Source organism: Panthera tigris, chromosome B3 (genome assembly GCF_018350195.1).
Source record: "Panthera tigris isolate Pti1 chromosome B3, P.tigris_Pti1_mat1.1, whole genome shotgun sequence".
NCBI lineage: Eukaryota > Metazoa > Chordata > Mammalia > Carnivora > Felidae > Panthera > Panthera tigris.
Genome location: NC_056665.1, coordinates 70,251,634 through 70,264,506, shown reverse-complemented (window position 1 = coordinate 70,264,506; position 12,873 = coordinate 70,251,634). Strand labels below are relative to the sequence as shown.

The 12,873-nt window shown below is 37.5% G+C and overlaps 1 protein-coding gene across 1 annotated transcript; it reads left to right on the top strand.

The window, feature by feature from the left end:
- The first annotated feature begins 11,052 nt into the window (after positions 1-11,052).
- Positions 11,053-11,988, top strand: LOC102967234 (olfactory receptor 4L1-like). The gene has a single exon (XM_007087481.3). It carries the CDS (start codon positions 11,056-11,058, stop codon positions 11,986-11,988), a length of 933 nt encoding a protein of 310 aa, XP_007087543.2. The 5' UTR covers positions 11,053-11,055.
- Positions 11,989-12,873: the final 885 nt, after the last annotated feature.

The window sequence follows — 12,873 nt, the reverse complement described above, 5'->3', positions numbered from 1 at the left end:
CTGAAAAATAAAGTTTTCCAACATATCTTTAGTACCCAAATAGTTTTTGAAGAATCAGTATCAACTAAAATGCTAAAAACTAAAACCATGAACTGCTAGCAAAGCTTGCTCAACCAGATAACATATCAATGTTTTTTCAACTGGAATAAGTCATTCATGAAACATCTAGAAAAATATTTACTAGGTACCAAGCACTGCCCAAAGCAATACAGATACATGGTTATAGACAGAGACCTGATGCCTGATATCAAAGGGGAGGGATCTATGTTAGGTGTGGTGGTTTTAGAAGATCACTTTAAGAGGAGACATTTATACCAACACATTAAGAAAGCTCCAGAATTAGACATTTGAGCAGGGAAAACAGCATTTCTGGCAAAATGGTCAGTGCACATAGACATTGCGAAGTGAGAAAGAGTTTTTAAGTATTAAAGGTAGACCTTGTAAAGGAGACTGATGAATAAAAGAGAGAAGGCCTATGCTGAGATTTTACAGAAAGGAAAAGTCCAGAGTATTCAAGCATAGTGGATTCCTTTTTATTGTCAATGTAAATTGAAGTGTTTTAGGAAAGGGAGGGATGGGATCCAGCATACCTTATAGTTGGGTGTACCTCAGTCCTCACAAGTAGAGAATATAATGCAGCAAACGTGAAAGCAGGGGGAATAGTTATTGGGCTGTTTCAGATGGTAAGCCTTATTTTATTAAATAATACAAACAGTGAGTTTGTGGAAACTGTAAAGACTTCCAAAGGCAAATAGAAAAGCTAAAATTATTCAAGCACCTTTGGAACCAACTCTTTTTATATCTTTAAAAACATTTTTAAATGTCTATCTTTAAAAATTGTTTAATATTTTTTGTTTTTCATTTGTCTTTCTGTTGCTTCATTGTTAGTGTATAAGAATGCAACTGATTTCTGCACATTGATTTTGTATCCTGCAACTTTGCTGAATTCATGTATCAGTTCTAGCAGACTTTTGGTGGAGTCTATCGGATTTTCCATGTATAATATCATGTCATCTGCAAAAAGCGAAAGCTTGACTTCATCTTTGCCAATTTTGATGCCTTTGATTTCCTTTTGTTGTCTGATTGCTGATGCTAGAACTTCCAGCACTATATTGAACAACAGCGGTGACAGTGGGCATCCCTGTCGTGTTCCTGATCTCAGGGAAAAAGCTCTCAGTTTTTCCCCGTTGAGGATGATGTTAGCTGTGGGCTTTTCATAAATGGCCTTTATGATCTTTAAGTATGTTCCTTCTATCCCGACTTTCTCAAGGGTTTTTATTAAGAAAGGGTGCTGGATTTTGTCAAAGGCCTTTTCTGCATCGATTGACAGGATCATATGGTTCTTCTCTTTTTTTTTGTTAATGTGATGTATCACGTTGATCGATTTGCGAATGTTGAACCAGCCCTGCATCCCAGGAATGAATCCCACTTGATCATGGTGAATAATTCTTTTTATATGCTGTTGAATTCGATTTGCTAGTATCTTATTAAGAATTTTTGCATCCATATTCATCAGGGATATTGGCCTGTAGTTCTCTTTTTTTACTGGGTCTCTGTCTGGTTTAGGAATCAAAGTAATACTGGCTTCATAGAATGAGTCTGGAAGTTTTCCTTCCCTTTCTATTTCTTGGAATAGCTTGAGAAGGATAGGTATTATCTCTGCTTTAAATGTCTGGTAGAACTCCCCTGGGAAGCCATCTGGTCCTGGACTCTTATTTGTTGAGAGATTTTTGATAACCGATTCAATTTCTTCGCTGGTTATGGGTCTGTTCAAGCTTTCTATTTCCTCCTGATTGAGTTTTGGAAGAGTGTGGGTGTTTAGAAATTTGTCCATTTCTTCCAGGTTGTCCAATTTGCTGGCATATAATTTTTCATAGTATTCCCTGATAATTGTTTGTATCTCTGAGGGATTGGTTGTAATCATTCCATTTTCATTCATGATTTTATCTATTTGGGTCATCTCCCTTTTCTTTTTGAGAAGCCTGGCTAGAGGTTTGTCAATTTTGTTTATTTTTTCAAAAAACCAACTCTTGGTTTCATTGATCTGCTCTACAGTTTTTTTAGATTCTATATTGTTTATTTCTGCTCTGATCTTTATTATTTCTCTTCTTCTGCTGGGTTTAGGCTGCCTTTGCTGTTCTGCTTCTATTTCCTTTAGGTGTGCTGTTAGATTTTGTACTTGGGATTTTTCTTGTTTCTTGAGATAGGCCTGGATTGCAATGTATTTTCCTCTCAGGACTGCCTTCGCTGCATCCCAAAGCGTTTGGATTGTTGTATTTTCATTTTCGTTTGTTTCCATATATGTTTTAATTTCTTCTCTAATTGCCTGGTTGACCCACTCATTCGTTAGTAGGGTGTTCTTTAACCTCCATGCTTTTGGAGGTTTTCCAGACTTTTTCCTGTGGTTGATTTCAAGCTTCATAGCATTGTGGTCTGAAAGTATGCATGGTATAATTTCAATTCTTGTAAACTTATGAAGGGCTGTTTTGTGACCCAGTATATGATCTATCTTGGAGAATGTTCCATGTGCACTCGAGAAGAAAGTATATTCTGTTGCTTTGGGATGCAGAGTTCTAAATATATCTGTCAAGTCCATCTGATCCAATGTATCATTCAGGGCCCTTGTTTCTTTATTGACTGTGTGTCTAGATGATCTATCCATTTCTGTAAGTGGGGTGTTAAAGTCCCCTGCAATGACCACATTCTTATCAATAAGGTTGCTTATGTTTATGAGTAATTGTTTTATATATCTGGGGGCTCGGGTATTTGGCGCATAGACATTTATAATAGTTAGCTCTTCCTGGTGGATAGACCCTGTGATTATTATATAATGCCCTTCTTCATCTCTTGTTACAGCCTTTAATTTAAAGTCTAGTTTGTCTGATATAAGTATGGCTACTCCAGCTTTCTTTTGGCTTCCAGGAGCATGATAAATAGTTCTCCATCCCCTCACTCTCAATCTAAAGGTGTCCTCAGATCTAAAATGAGTCTCTTGTAGACAGCAAATAGATGGGTCTTGTTTTTTTATCCATTCTGATACCCTATGTCTTTTAGTTGGCGCATTTAATCCATTTACATTCAGTGTTATTATAGAAAGATATGGGTTTAGAGTCATTGTGATGTCTGTATGTTTTATGCTTGTAGTGATGTCTCTGGTACTTTGTCTCACAGGATCCCCCTTAGGATCTCTTGTAGGGCTGGTTTCGTGGTGACAAATTCCTTCAGTTTTTGTTTGTTTGGGAAGACCTTTATCTCTCCTTCTATTCTAAATGACAGACTTGCTGGATGAAGGATTCTCGGCTGCATATTTTTTCTGTTTAGCACACTGTAGATATCGTGCCAAGCCTTTCTGGCCTGCCAAGTTTCAAAGGAGAGATCAGTCACGAGTCTTATAGGTCTCCCTTTATATGTGAGGGCACGTTTATCCCTTGCTGCTTTCAGAATTTTCTCTTTATCCTTGTATTTTGCCAGTTTCACTATGATATGTCGTGCAGAAGATCGATTCAAGTTACGTCTGAAGGGAGTTCTCTGTGCCTCTTGGATTTCAATGCCTTTTTCCTTCCCCAGTTCAGGGAAGTTCTCAGCTATAATTTGTTCAAGTACCCCTTCAGCACCCTTCCCTCTCTCTTCCTCCTCTGGGATACCAATTATGCGTATATTATTTTTTTTTTAGTGTATCATTTAGTTCTCTAATTTTCCCCTCATACTCCTGGATTTTTTTATCTCTCTTTCTTTCAGCTTCCTCTTTCTCCATAACTTTATCTTCTAGTTCACCTATTCTCTCCTCTGCCTCTTCAAGCCGAGCCATCGTGGATTCCATTTTGTTTTGCAATTCGTTTAAAGCGTTTTTCAACTCCTCGTGACTGTTCCTTAGTCCCTCGATCTTTGTGGCAAGAGATTCTCTGCTGTCCTGTATACTGTTTTCAAGCCCAGCGATTAATTTTATGACTATTATTCTAAATTCACTTTCTGTTATATTATTTAAATCCTTTTTGATCAGTTCATTAGCTGTTGTTATTTCCTGGAGATTCTTCTGAGGGGAATTCTTCCGTTTGGTCATTTTGGAGAGTCCCTGGCGTGGTGAGGACCTGCAGTGCACTTCCCCTGTGCTGTGGTGTATAACTGGAGTTAGTGGGCGGGGCCGCAGTCCGACCCGATGTCTGCCCCCAGCCCACTGCTGGGGCCACAGTCAGACTGGTGTGTGCCTTCTCTTCCCCTCTCCTAGGGGCGGGATTCACTGTGGGGTGGCGTGGCTGGTCTGGGCTACTTGCACACTGCCAGGCTTGTGGTGCTGGGGATCTGGCGTATTAGCTGGGGTGGGTAGGCAAGGTGCATGGGGGCAGGAGGGGCAGGCTTAGCTTGCTTCTCCTTAGGTGATCCACTTCAGGAGGGGCCCTGTGGCAGCAGGAGGGAGTCAGATCCGCTGCCGGAGGATTGGCTCCGCAGAAGCACAGAGTTGGGTGTTTGCGGGGAGGGAGCAAGTTCCCTGGCAGGAACTGGTTCCCTTTGGCATTTTGGCTGGGGGATGGGCGGGGGAGATGGCGCTGGCGCCTTTGTTCCCCGCCAAGCTGAGCTCTGCCGTCCGGGGGCTCAGCAGCTCTCCCTCCCTTTGTCCTCCAGCCTTCCCGCTTTCCGAGCAGAGCTGTTAACTTATGACCTCCCAGACGCTAAGTCGCGCTTGCTGTCGGAACACAGTCTGTCCGGCCCCTCCGCTTTTGCCAGCCCGACTCGGGGGCTCTGCTTGGCCTGCGAGCCGCCCCTCCGTCCCGGCTCCCTCCCGCCAGTCCGTGGAGCGCGCACCGCCTCGCCGCCCTTCCTATCCTCTTCCGTGGGCCTCTAGTCTGCGCTTGACTCCGGAGACTCCCTTCTGCTAATCCTCTGGCGGTTTTCTGGGTTCTTTAGGCAGGTGTAGGTGGAATCTAAGTGATCGGCAGGACGCGCTGTGAGCCCCGCGTCCTCCTACGCCGCCATCTTCCGGAACCCCTCTAATATTTTTTGTTTTTTATATGAATTTTTTTATTTGAGTATAGTTCACACACATTAGTTTCAGGTGTACAACACAGTGATTTGACAAATTTGTACATTATCTACTATGGTCACAAGAACTGTAGCTCCATCACCATACATCACTAATATCCTTGACTATATTTCTTATGCTGTTCCTTTTATTCCTGTGACTTTTTCTTTCCATAACTGGACGTATCTCCCACTCATCTATTTTGCCCATTCCCCCACCTGCCTCACCTCTGGCAGCCATCAATTTGTTCTCTGTATTTATATCTCTACTTATGCTTTTGGGTTTTTTTTATTCATCTGTTTTTTTTTTAGATTCCAGATATGAGTGAAATCTTACGGTATTTGTCTTTGTCTGAATTATTTCACTTAACATGGCACCCTCTAGGTCCATCCATGTTGTTGCAACTGGCAAGACTCCATTCTTTTTTATAGCTTAGTAATATTCCATTGTGTATATCTATCTTCCTTATCCATACCTCTAGTGATGGACAATTTGGTTGCTTCCATACCTTGGCCATTATAAATAATGCTGCAGTAAATGTAGGGATGCATAAATATTTTCAAAGTAGTGTTTTCATTTTCTTTAAATACCCAGCAGTGGAATTACTGGATCATATAGTAATTCTACTTTTAATTTTTTTGAGAAATCTCCATACTTTTTTCCAGTGGCTCTGCCACTTACATTCCCACCACAAGATTCATTTTTCTCCACATCCTCACCAACACTTGTTATGTCTTATCCTTTTGATTCTAGCCATTCTAACAAGTGTAAGGTGGGTGAATATCATTGTGGCTTTGATTTACATTTTCCTGATAATTAGTCATGGTGGGTATCTTTTCATGAGTCTGTTGACCATCTGTATGTCTTCTTTGGAAAAGTATCTTCGCAGGTCCACTGCCCATTTTTGGCTGGATTGTTTGGGTTTTTCTAGTGTTGAGTTATATGAATTCTTTATATATTTTAGATGCTAACCCCTTATTGGATATATCAGTTGCAAATATTTTCTCCACTCAGTAAGTTACCTTTTTCTGTTGCTGATGGTTTCCTTTTCTGTGCAAAAGCTTTAAAATATACCCTGAATATCAAACTTACCTACTTTCCCTCCTTATCCCCTTCTCCTTTTTAAGTATATCTTCCCTACTTGAGTTTGGTCCTAGACCATGTGCTTCTAACACTGAAAAATTCTATGTGTACCATGCTTACCAACTGGTTTGGGTAATCAAATCAGGGCATCAAATATTGTTCTAATATTGTATTTCTAATTTCTATATTTAAGAATCCTTTTCTTTCTTGCAAGATCTCAAATGCCACACTAAACTGTGACATATATCTTCTCAGCAGAAATATTTTTAAAAGACATTTTTCATGGCAATTCTAATTGGTAATAGCTGCATGGGGAAAATAAAATTTTTTATAAAATTCCTAGATTCTGTCAAAAAGAGTGAGAAATCTGTTAGCAATGTCTGCTATGCCTTTCTCAGTGTAGGCTATTATATTAAATATATTAATTTTACTTGAATAAATTCATTCAATTACTAACTATAAATATTGAGATTGATAAAATAATATTAGTAGAATTATAATTTCAAGTCTATCATCTATGATAGATCCATTTTCTGTTAATGTGTTCATCCTTCCCCAACCAAAACACTTGAATTAGTGCTTTTTCTGAAAAGCACTTACTAGTGAAAGTTCACATGGCTGATACACTTCACAAACTCACAATCCACTTAAATAATGAGAAAGTAAGTCCTTGCTCTGAACTCTAGGTAACACCAGCACGTTTATTTTAATGATTCCCTTTGGGGGTTGATCACCAGTCTGCATCTTACTTATGTTCTTGTCCTTTTTTTCTTTCTGTACCTACCAATGATTGTCAATTCATGGAGGTTAAAAAAGATAATATATATTCAGGATCTCACTGTATCTTCACATCTTTGAAGAGGCCACTCTTCAGCTAGAACTGGTAGGTTTCAATAGCAGTGCTAAAGAAAACTGCAATTGCACACTTTAATAAAGGAGAAGACATTTTATAAGAAACTTAGAACTAAGTGAAAACCATATTATTCTGATCATGAGGGCAATAGTAAAAGATAATTTTGGTCAAATAGTAACTGAACACTGTATCTACTTTCAGTAAGAGTAAGAGCCACATTCCTGATCTGAGGGATCAGTTTTATAGCTTGAGTTCATGTTCAGGAATATAAATTTGAATTAGTTTAATCCTTACAGGGTAAAAATATAAAATAAAAAATAATTTAGGATATTATAAAATAATGGAACAACTAGGTTCTTCCTTGGCTAAGTTTAGCATCTGTGACAAGTCTGAAATGTAAAATAATAAAATATCATATCAAGAAAATGAGAAAAGGTGATTTCATATTATTTATCTATGTTTTACTTCCCCACATTGAGTATTTCAACACAGAAAACACATAATATGCTAAGATAATGATTAATTTAAATCATTTTTTTATTTTAATTTTAATTTTTTTACATTTATTTTACAGAGAGGGACGGAGGGAGGGAGAGAGAGAGCAAGTGAACAAGCTGATACAAGTGAGCAGGGCAAAGGCAGAAAGAGAGGGAGAATCCCAAGAGGGTTCCATGCTGTCAATACAGAGCCAAATGGGGGTTCCATCCCATGAATGGTGATATCATGACCTGAGTTAAGTCAAGAGTTGGACACCCAGTTGGGTGAAATTTGGCAGAGGACAGATAGTGCGATTTTTTTTGTCATGTTAATAAAATTAGGCCTGAGTCATGCAGGTTCAATTTTTTAAATCAATTTTTAAAAAATGTTCCCCTCAAGTACACTTACTTTGTTCACTGAAGTCATATAACCTTTCAATCAATACAATTGTCCAAGTGTACTGCTAATGTATTTGTTTTGGTAATTTTGCAACCCAAGGTCTATTTCCTATTCTTCTGCACCCACTGGCCTTTTTCCTACCTACCTTTAAAACAATTATTTTAATATTTTAAACTTGATCAATATATGAGCGTGAAGCCCTTTGTCCATCTATAATGCTGAGCCCTTTACTATCAAATATACACATTTTTTAATTAGAAAAATATTTATAGTGGCCATTTTGTCAGCAAATCTTTTACATTTGAAACATTTTTTGTTGTATTTTTTTTAATGTTTATTTAAAACAGAGAGAGACAGAGCATGCGCAGGGGAGGGGCAGAGAGAGAGAGGGAGACACAGAATCCGAAGCAGGCTCCAGGCTCTAAGCTGTCAGCACAGAGCCCTATGTGGGGCTCGAACCCACAGACCGCAAGATCATGACCTGAGCCGAAGTTGGACGCTCAACCGACTGAGCCACCCAGGTGCCCCCCAAACATTTTTTGTAGTGAGTGAATATCACCTGTGATTTATCCAATCTGTATATGGCTTCACCCTCTCATAAGAAAGATTGATAGAAAACCCTCAAGTTCAATAAAAACTGCATAGCATTTACTCTCACTAAAAGAACTATTTAAGTACATTTGTGGAAATGTATGGAAAAAGACTTTTTTACTGAACATAGACACACAGTATTGGACATCCCACAGCTTTTCTTCCTCAGGTAAGCAACCTCAGTGTAAAGAAGTACAGTAAGTTTTCATCCTTTAGTCACATAAAAAACACAGGAAAAAGTCAGACTCTCCAGTCATAGGTCATCCATCCCATTCTCAGACAAATTTCCTTCTAGAGAGAAACCAAACCATGCCCTATCTACTTTATCTGATTATTTTTCATTTCTTTTCAGTTCATCGTGTTTGTATAGTACACACCATACAAAAGCTTAAGCTTTCCATTTGAGGTTTAACTGTGGCGTAAGTTAGGAAGAATTCTTTTGTTTCTCATACTCTATTTTTGCCTGTGTCTGAGTAGAAAACTATGTATTTTAAAGAGAGTTCATCTTCGATCATTTGTACAAATCCACATGTTGAATGATTTTATCTATCATAACATATTTGAATCCATCTCTATGTACACTTGGCTGGAGATATTTTATAAAGGAGTTCATAACATTTCAAAAATCCTAAATTAATATTGTTCTTTGCTTTTAATTTTCCAATTTACATATTAAGCTATAAAAATTACTTTTAGAATTCTCAATATTTTTCCTTTAGTATTTTGTGACTGAGGACTATATGGTTTTAAAACTATTCATAACTAGTATGTAACTCATTGACTACATGAACTAGAATACCAATGGTGATAATAAATCTTTGTAATGAAAACAATTAGGTAATTATATCATTTAAATTTAAAAGAGAAAAATACATTTATTTACACGAAGTCTTCTTTACCAAGTCTTCCATTGTAAAATTCTCCTGTGGTTCTTAACTGGTTTGAAACTCTATAATCACCAGAAAATGAGATAATGCTAAAAACAGAATTTTGTGAATGCACACACCTACCATGTATGTACAATAAAATATACAAATATATTCCATATATATTATCCTTTGGAATCTCATAACAACCTGTAATTTGCAGAGTAAGTATAATTTATTCTTACAACAAAATAAATCCATGTTCAAAGGAGTTAAAGAGCATATTTCCCTCGTAAATGTTGATGACAGGACTAGAATATAACTCTTGACTCTTGGTTCAGTTTTTTTCCTTACTCTAATAGTTGGGCTAAACAATAACACCTGAATATTTCATGAACTATTAAGCCAAAAACTGTATATTCAGAGTAAATTTTCCACAACCTGTTCTGATGCTCCAGAACTAGAATGTGGTGTAAGTATATGTATTTGTGTTTACGTGTATATGTATGATTCTGTATCTGTGTCTGTGTGTTTGGTGTGTATCACTAATAATTTTTCAAAAAAGTAAAAAACAAAACAGAAAATAAAAGCTGTGACCAAAAGGTATAAGTAAAATGAAAAAGTGTATAAAAATGAGCCATCAGTCAGTCCAACATGGGAACACATATAGAGTACAAGTGTCAAAGATATATGAGAGAGTAAGACTCAAGAATCAGTCTGCAGACAAATGTGAAATATCAGAGGAAAGCACTGGGTACAAAGAATAATGGTACTTATTAAAAAATTGCTGGTTGTTCAGAGTCCATCTATATATTAAATGCAAAGGGACAAGAAGGCAAACTCCAGCCAGGAACCCAGCAACAATAGATTCATGCAAATAGGCAAAAAGTCTCAACACTCTAGGTCAGCAGTTTGTCCAGAAACGAAAGTATTAAAGAGCATTTAAAAAGATCATAAAGGAGGAGGAGGAGGAGGGAATGAGAGAGAAAAGAAGGAAGGGAAGAAACAAACATGGTGGTGGGGAGGAATAGAGGAAGGAGAGGAAGGAGAGGAAGGAGAGGAAGGAGAGGAAGGAGAGGAAGGAGAGGAAGGAGAGGAAGGAGAGGAAGGAGAGGAAGGAGAGGAAGGAGAGGAAGGAAGGAGAGAAACAAACCAGTACATTGAGGAATATTTGTTTCTGCCCAGAAACTAGGAAGCCTGTTTTATTATTTATGGTTTTTGTGGGCGACGGTAAGAACATATGACAGGCTATAGCCAGTTTAAAGCTTCACGAAGAATTTGCTAAATTCCTAAAGTTATTTGCTTCGTGGCAATATAATTAAACTCAATGCACATACATGAATATTTCAAATAATAGGTACCACAAAGTTATATGACCATATTACTATCCACTTGAACTAATTCATTTGACTAATGGCCATTTGGTTCCTCTAGTCATTGACCCATTGAACTCATGGTTCATAAACTCATGATAGAAACAACAAATCCATGTGGAGACACAATCTATGCCTGAAAAATATGTTTATAAAATTTTACAATAAGCTTCTCTTTTGTGACTATCTGGCTTTAAAAAATGCAGTAAAGTGAATGTTCCTTGAATTAATCTATTAAAATGCATTTTCCAGAAATGCCCATCTTCTCTTTTTCTATGTGAATCAAGCACTACTCTCTATATGGCCATACCTTCAAAACTATCAAAACTTAAATGGTCACTTTTTCCAGATTTTCTACATTTTAATGACTTTGAAAACTCCTACATAGACTAGATAATGAATAACTCAGTGGTAACGGAGTTTGTTTTGTTAGGACTCACCAACACTTGGGAACTTGAAATTTTCTTTTTTTTCATATTTTTGTTGGCCTATGCAGCTATTGTGGCAGGAAACTTTCTCATCGTGGTCACCGTAACCTTTGACTCACATCTGTACTCCACACCAATGTACTTCCTCCTTGGAAATCTCTCCTTTCTGGATATGTGTATTTCTACAATCACAACCCCTAAGATGGTCACAGATTTTCTCAAGGAGAACAAAACTATTTCCTTGTGGGGCTGTATGGCTCAGATGTTCTTCCTCCACTTTTTAGGGGGCAGTGAGATGACTCTTCTCATAGTCATGGCTGTTGATCGGTACATTGCAATATGCAAACCTCTTCACTACACATCCATCATGAACCGCCGGGTCCTCATGGGCTCTGTGCTGCTGTCCTGGGCAGTTGGTTTTGTGCATACGATGAGCCAGATGGTTTTTACTATCAACTTGCCCTTCTGTGGTCCCAATATAGTGGACGATATTTTTTGTGACCTTCCCCTAGTTCTAAAACTTGCCTGCACTGAGACCTATGTTCTGGAGTTGCTGGTAACTGCTGACAGTGGACTGTTGTCTTTCATCTGCTTCATACTCTTGCTCGTTTCCTACACTGTCATTCTGGTAACTGTCCGACGTCGATCTTCTGGTGGACTCTCCAAGGCTCTGTCCACACTGTCCGCTCACATTACTGTGGTCACTCTGTTCTTTGGGCCAATTATCTTCATTTATGCTTGGCCATTCAGTAGCTTTTCAGTGGATAAATTTCTTTCTGTGTTTTATTCAATTATTACACCTTTACTGAACCCCATTATTTACACTCTAAGGAATCAGGAGATGAAAGCAGCCATTAGTAGACTGAAGACCAAACACACCCACAGAATAAAGTGGTATTAATTCGTCTGTAGACTTTTAAAAATATTCATCATGTATATTGAAATTATCGCATGTTCCATCATTACACAACCATGACGTATTTAGGTTTTTTGGGAATTATTTTCGCTGAAATTTAACCCAGTTGGGGTTAATAATTTTTTAATGTAATAAAGAATTAAATAGAAAAAAAATGTCCCACTAAACTATAGTTGAAGACCCAGAAATGTTCAAAACTAGATTTCATCAAATAAAGAGAAATCAAATATAAATTGATCTATTTTTAATTCAGAAATAGGGATCTTTCAGCTCAATTCTCTAGTTGGGTAAGTATGCATAAAATTGCATGAACTCTTCAACTCACAAGTACACACAAATAAACTCATTTTTATGGATCTTAATATGCGTAAGAATTATTACTCTCTTTGACAAGGCAAATAAGCTAGTTTCTATGAGTGGGTATGTTCAAACAGTAACTGTCATGTATGACAGGAGAAGAGGCACATATTTCTTTCTTAAGAACATAGAAATTCCATCTGATATATAGGTGAAACACAACTCATTTTACCTTATTCCTTCATTCTTGTTTGTATTCATATTTGTTCTCACAAAACTTTCCCAGAACCAAGTAAGAACATTACTACTGCATTAATCCTCATAGACAAGGAAAAAGGAAGAAGTTTCTATATATCCCAGGCATTCACTTCACAACAAAACAGGAAATATTCAACCTTATTAAGTTGTATAAAGTTTAGTCAATTATAAAGGTTAATTTATGGTCCATGGTCATTAGAATAAAGACATTCCATGACCTCTATGATATCAAATTCAAATGCTCTGCTTTTGCTCACTTAGGGTCCCTTTTATAACCTATCCATTTTCTTCATTGCCTCTTAAGCAAATAAGTAT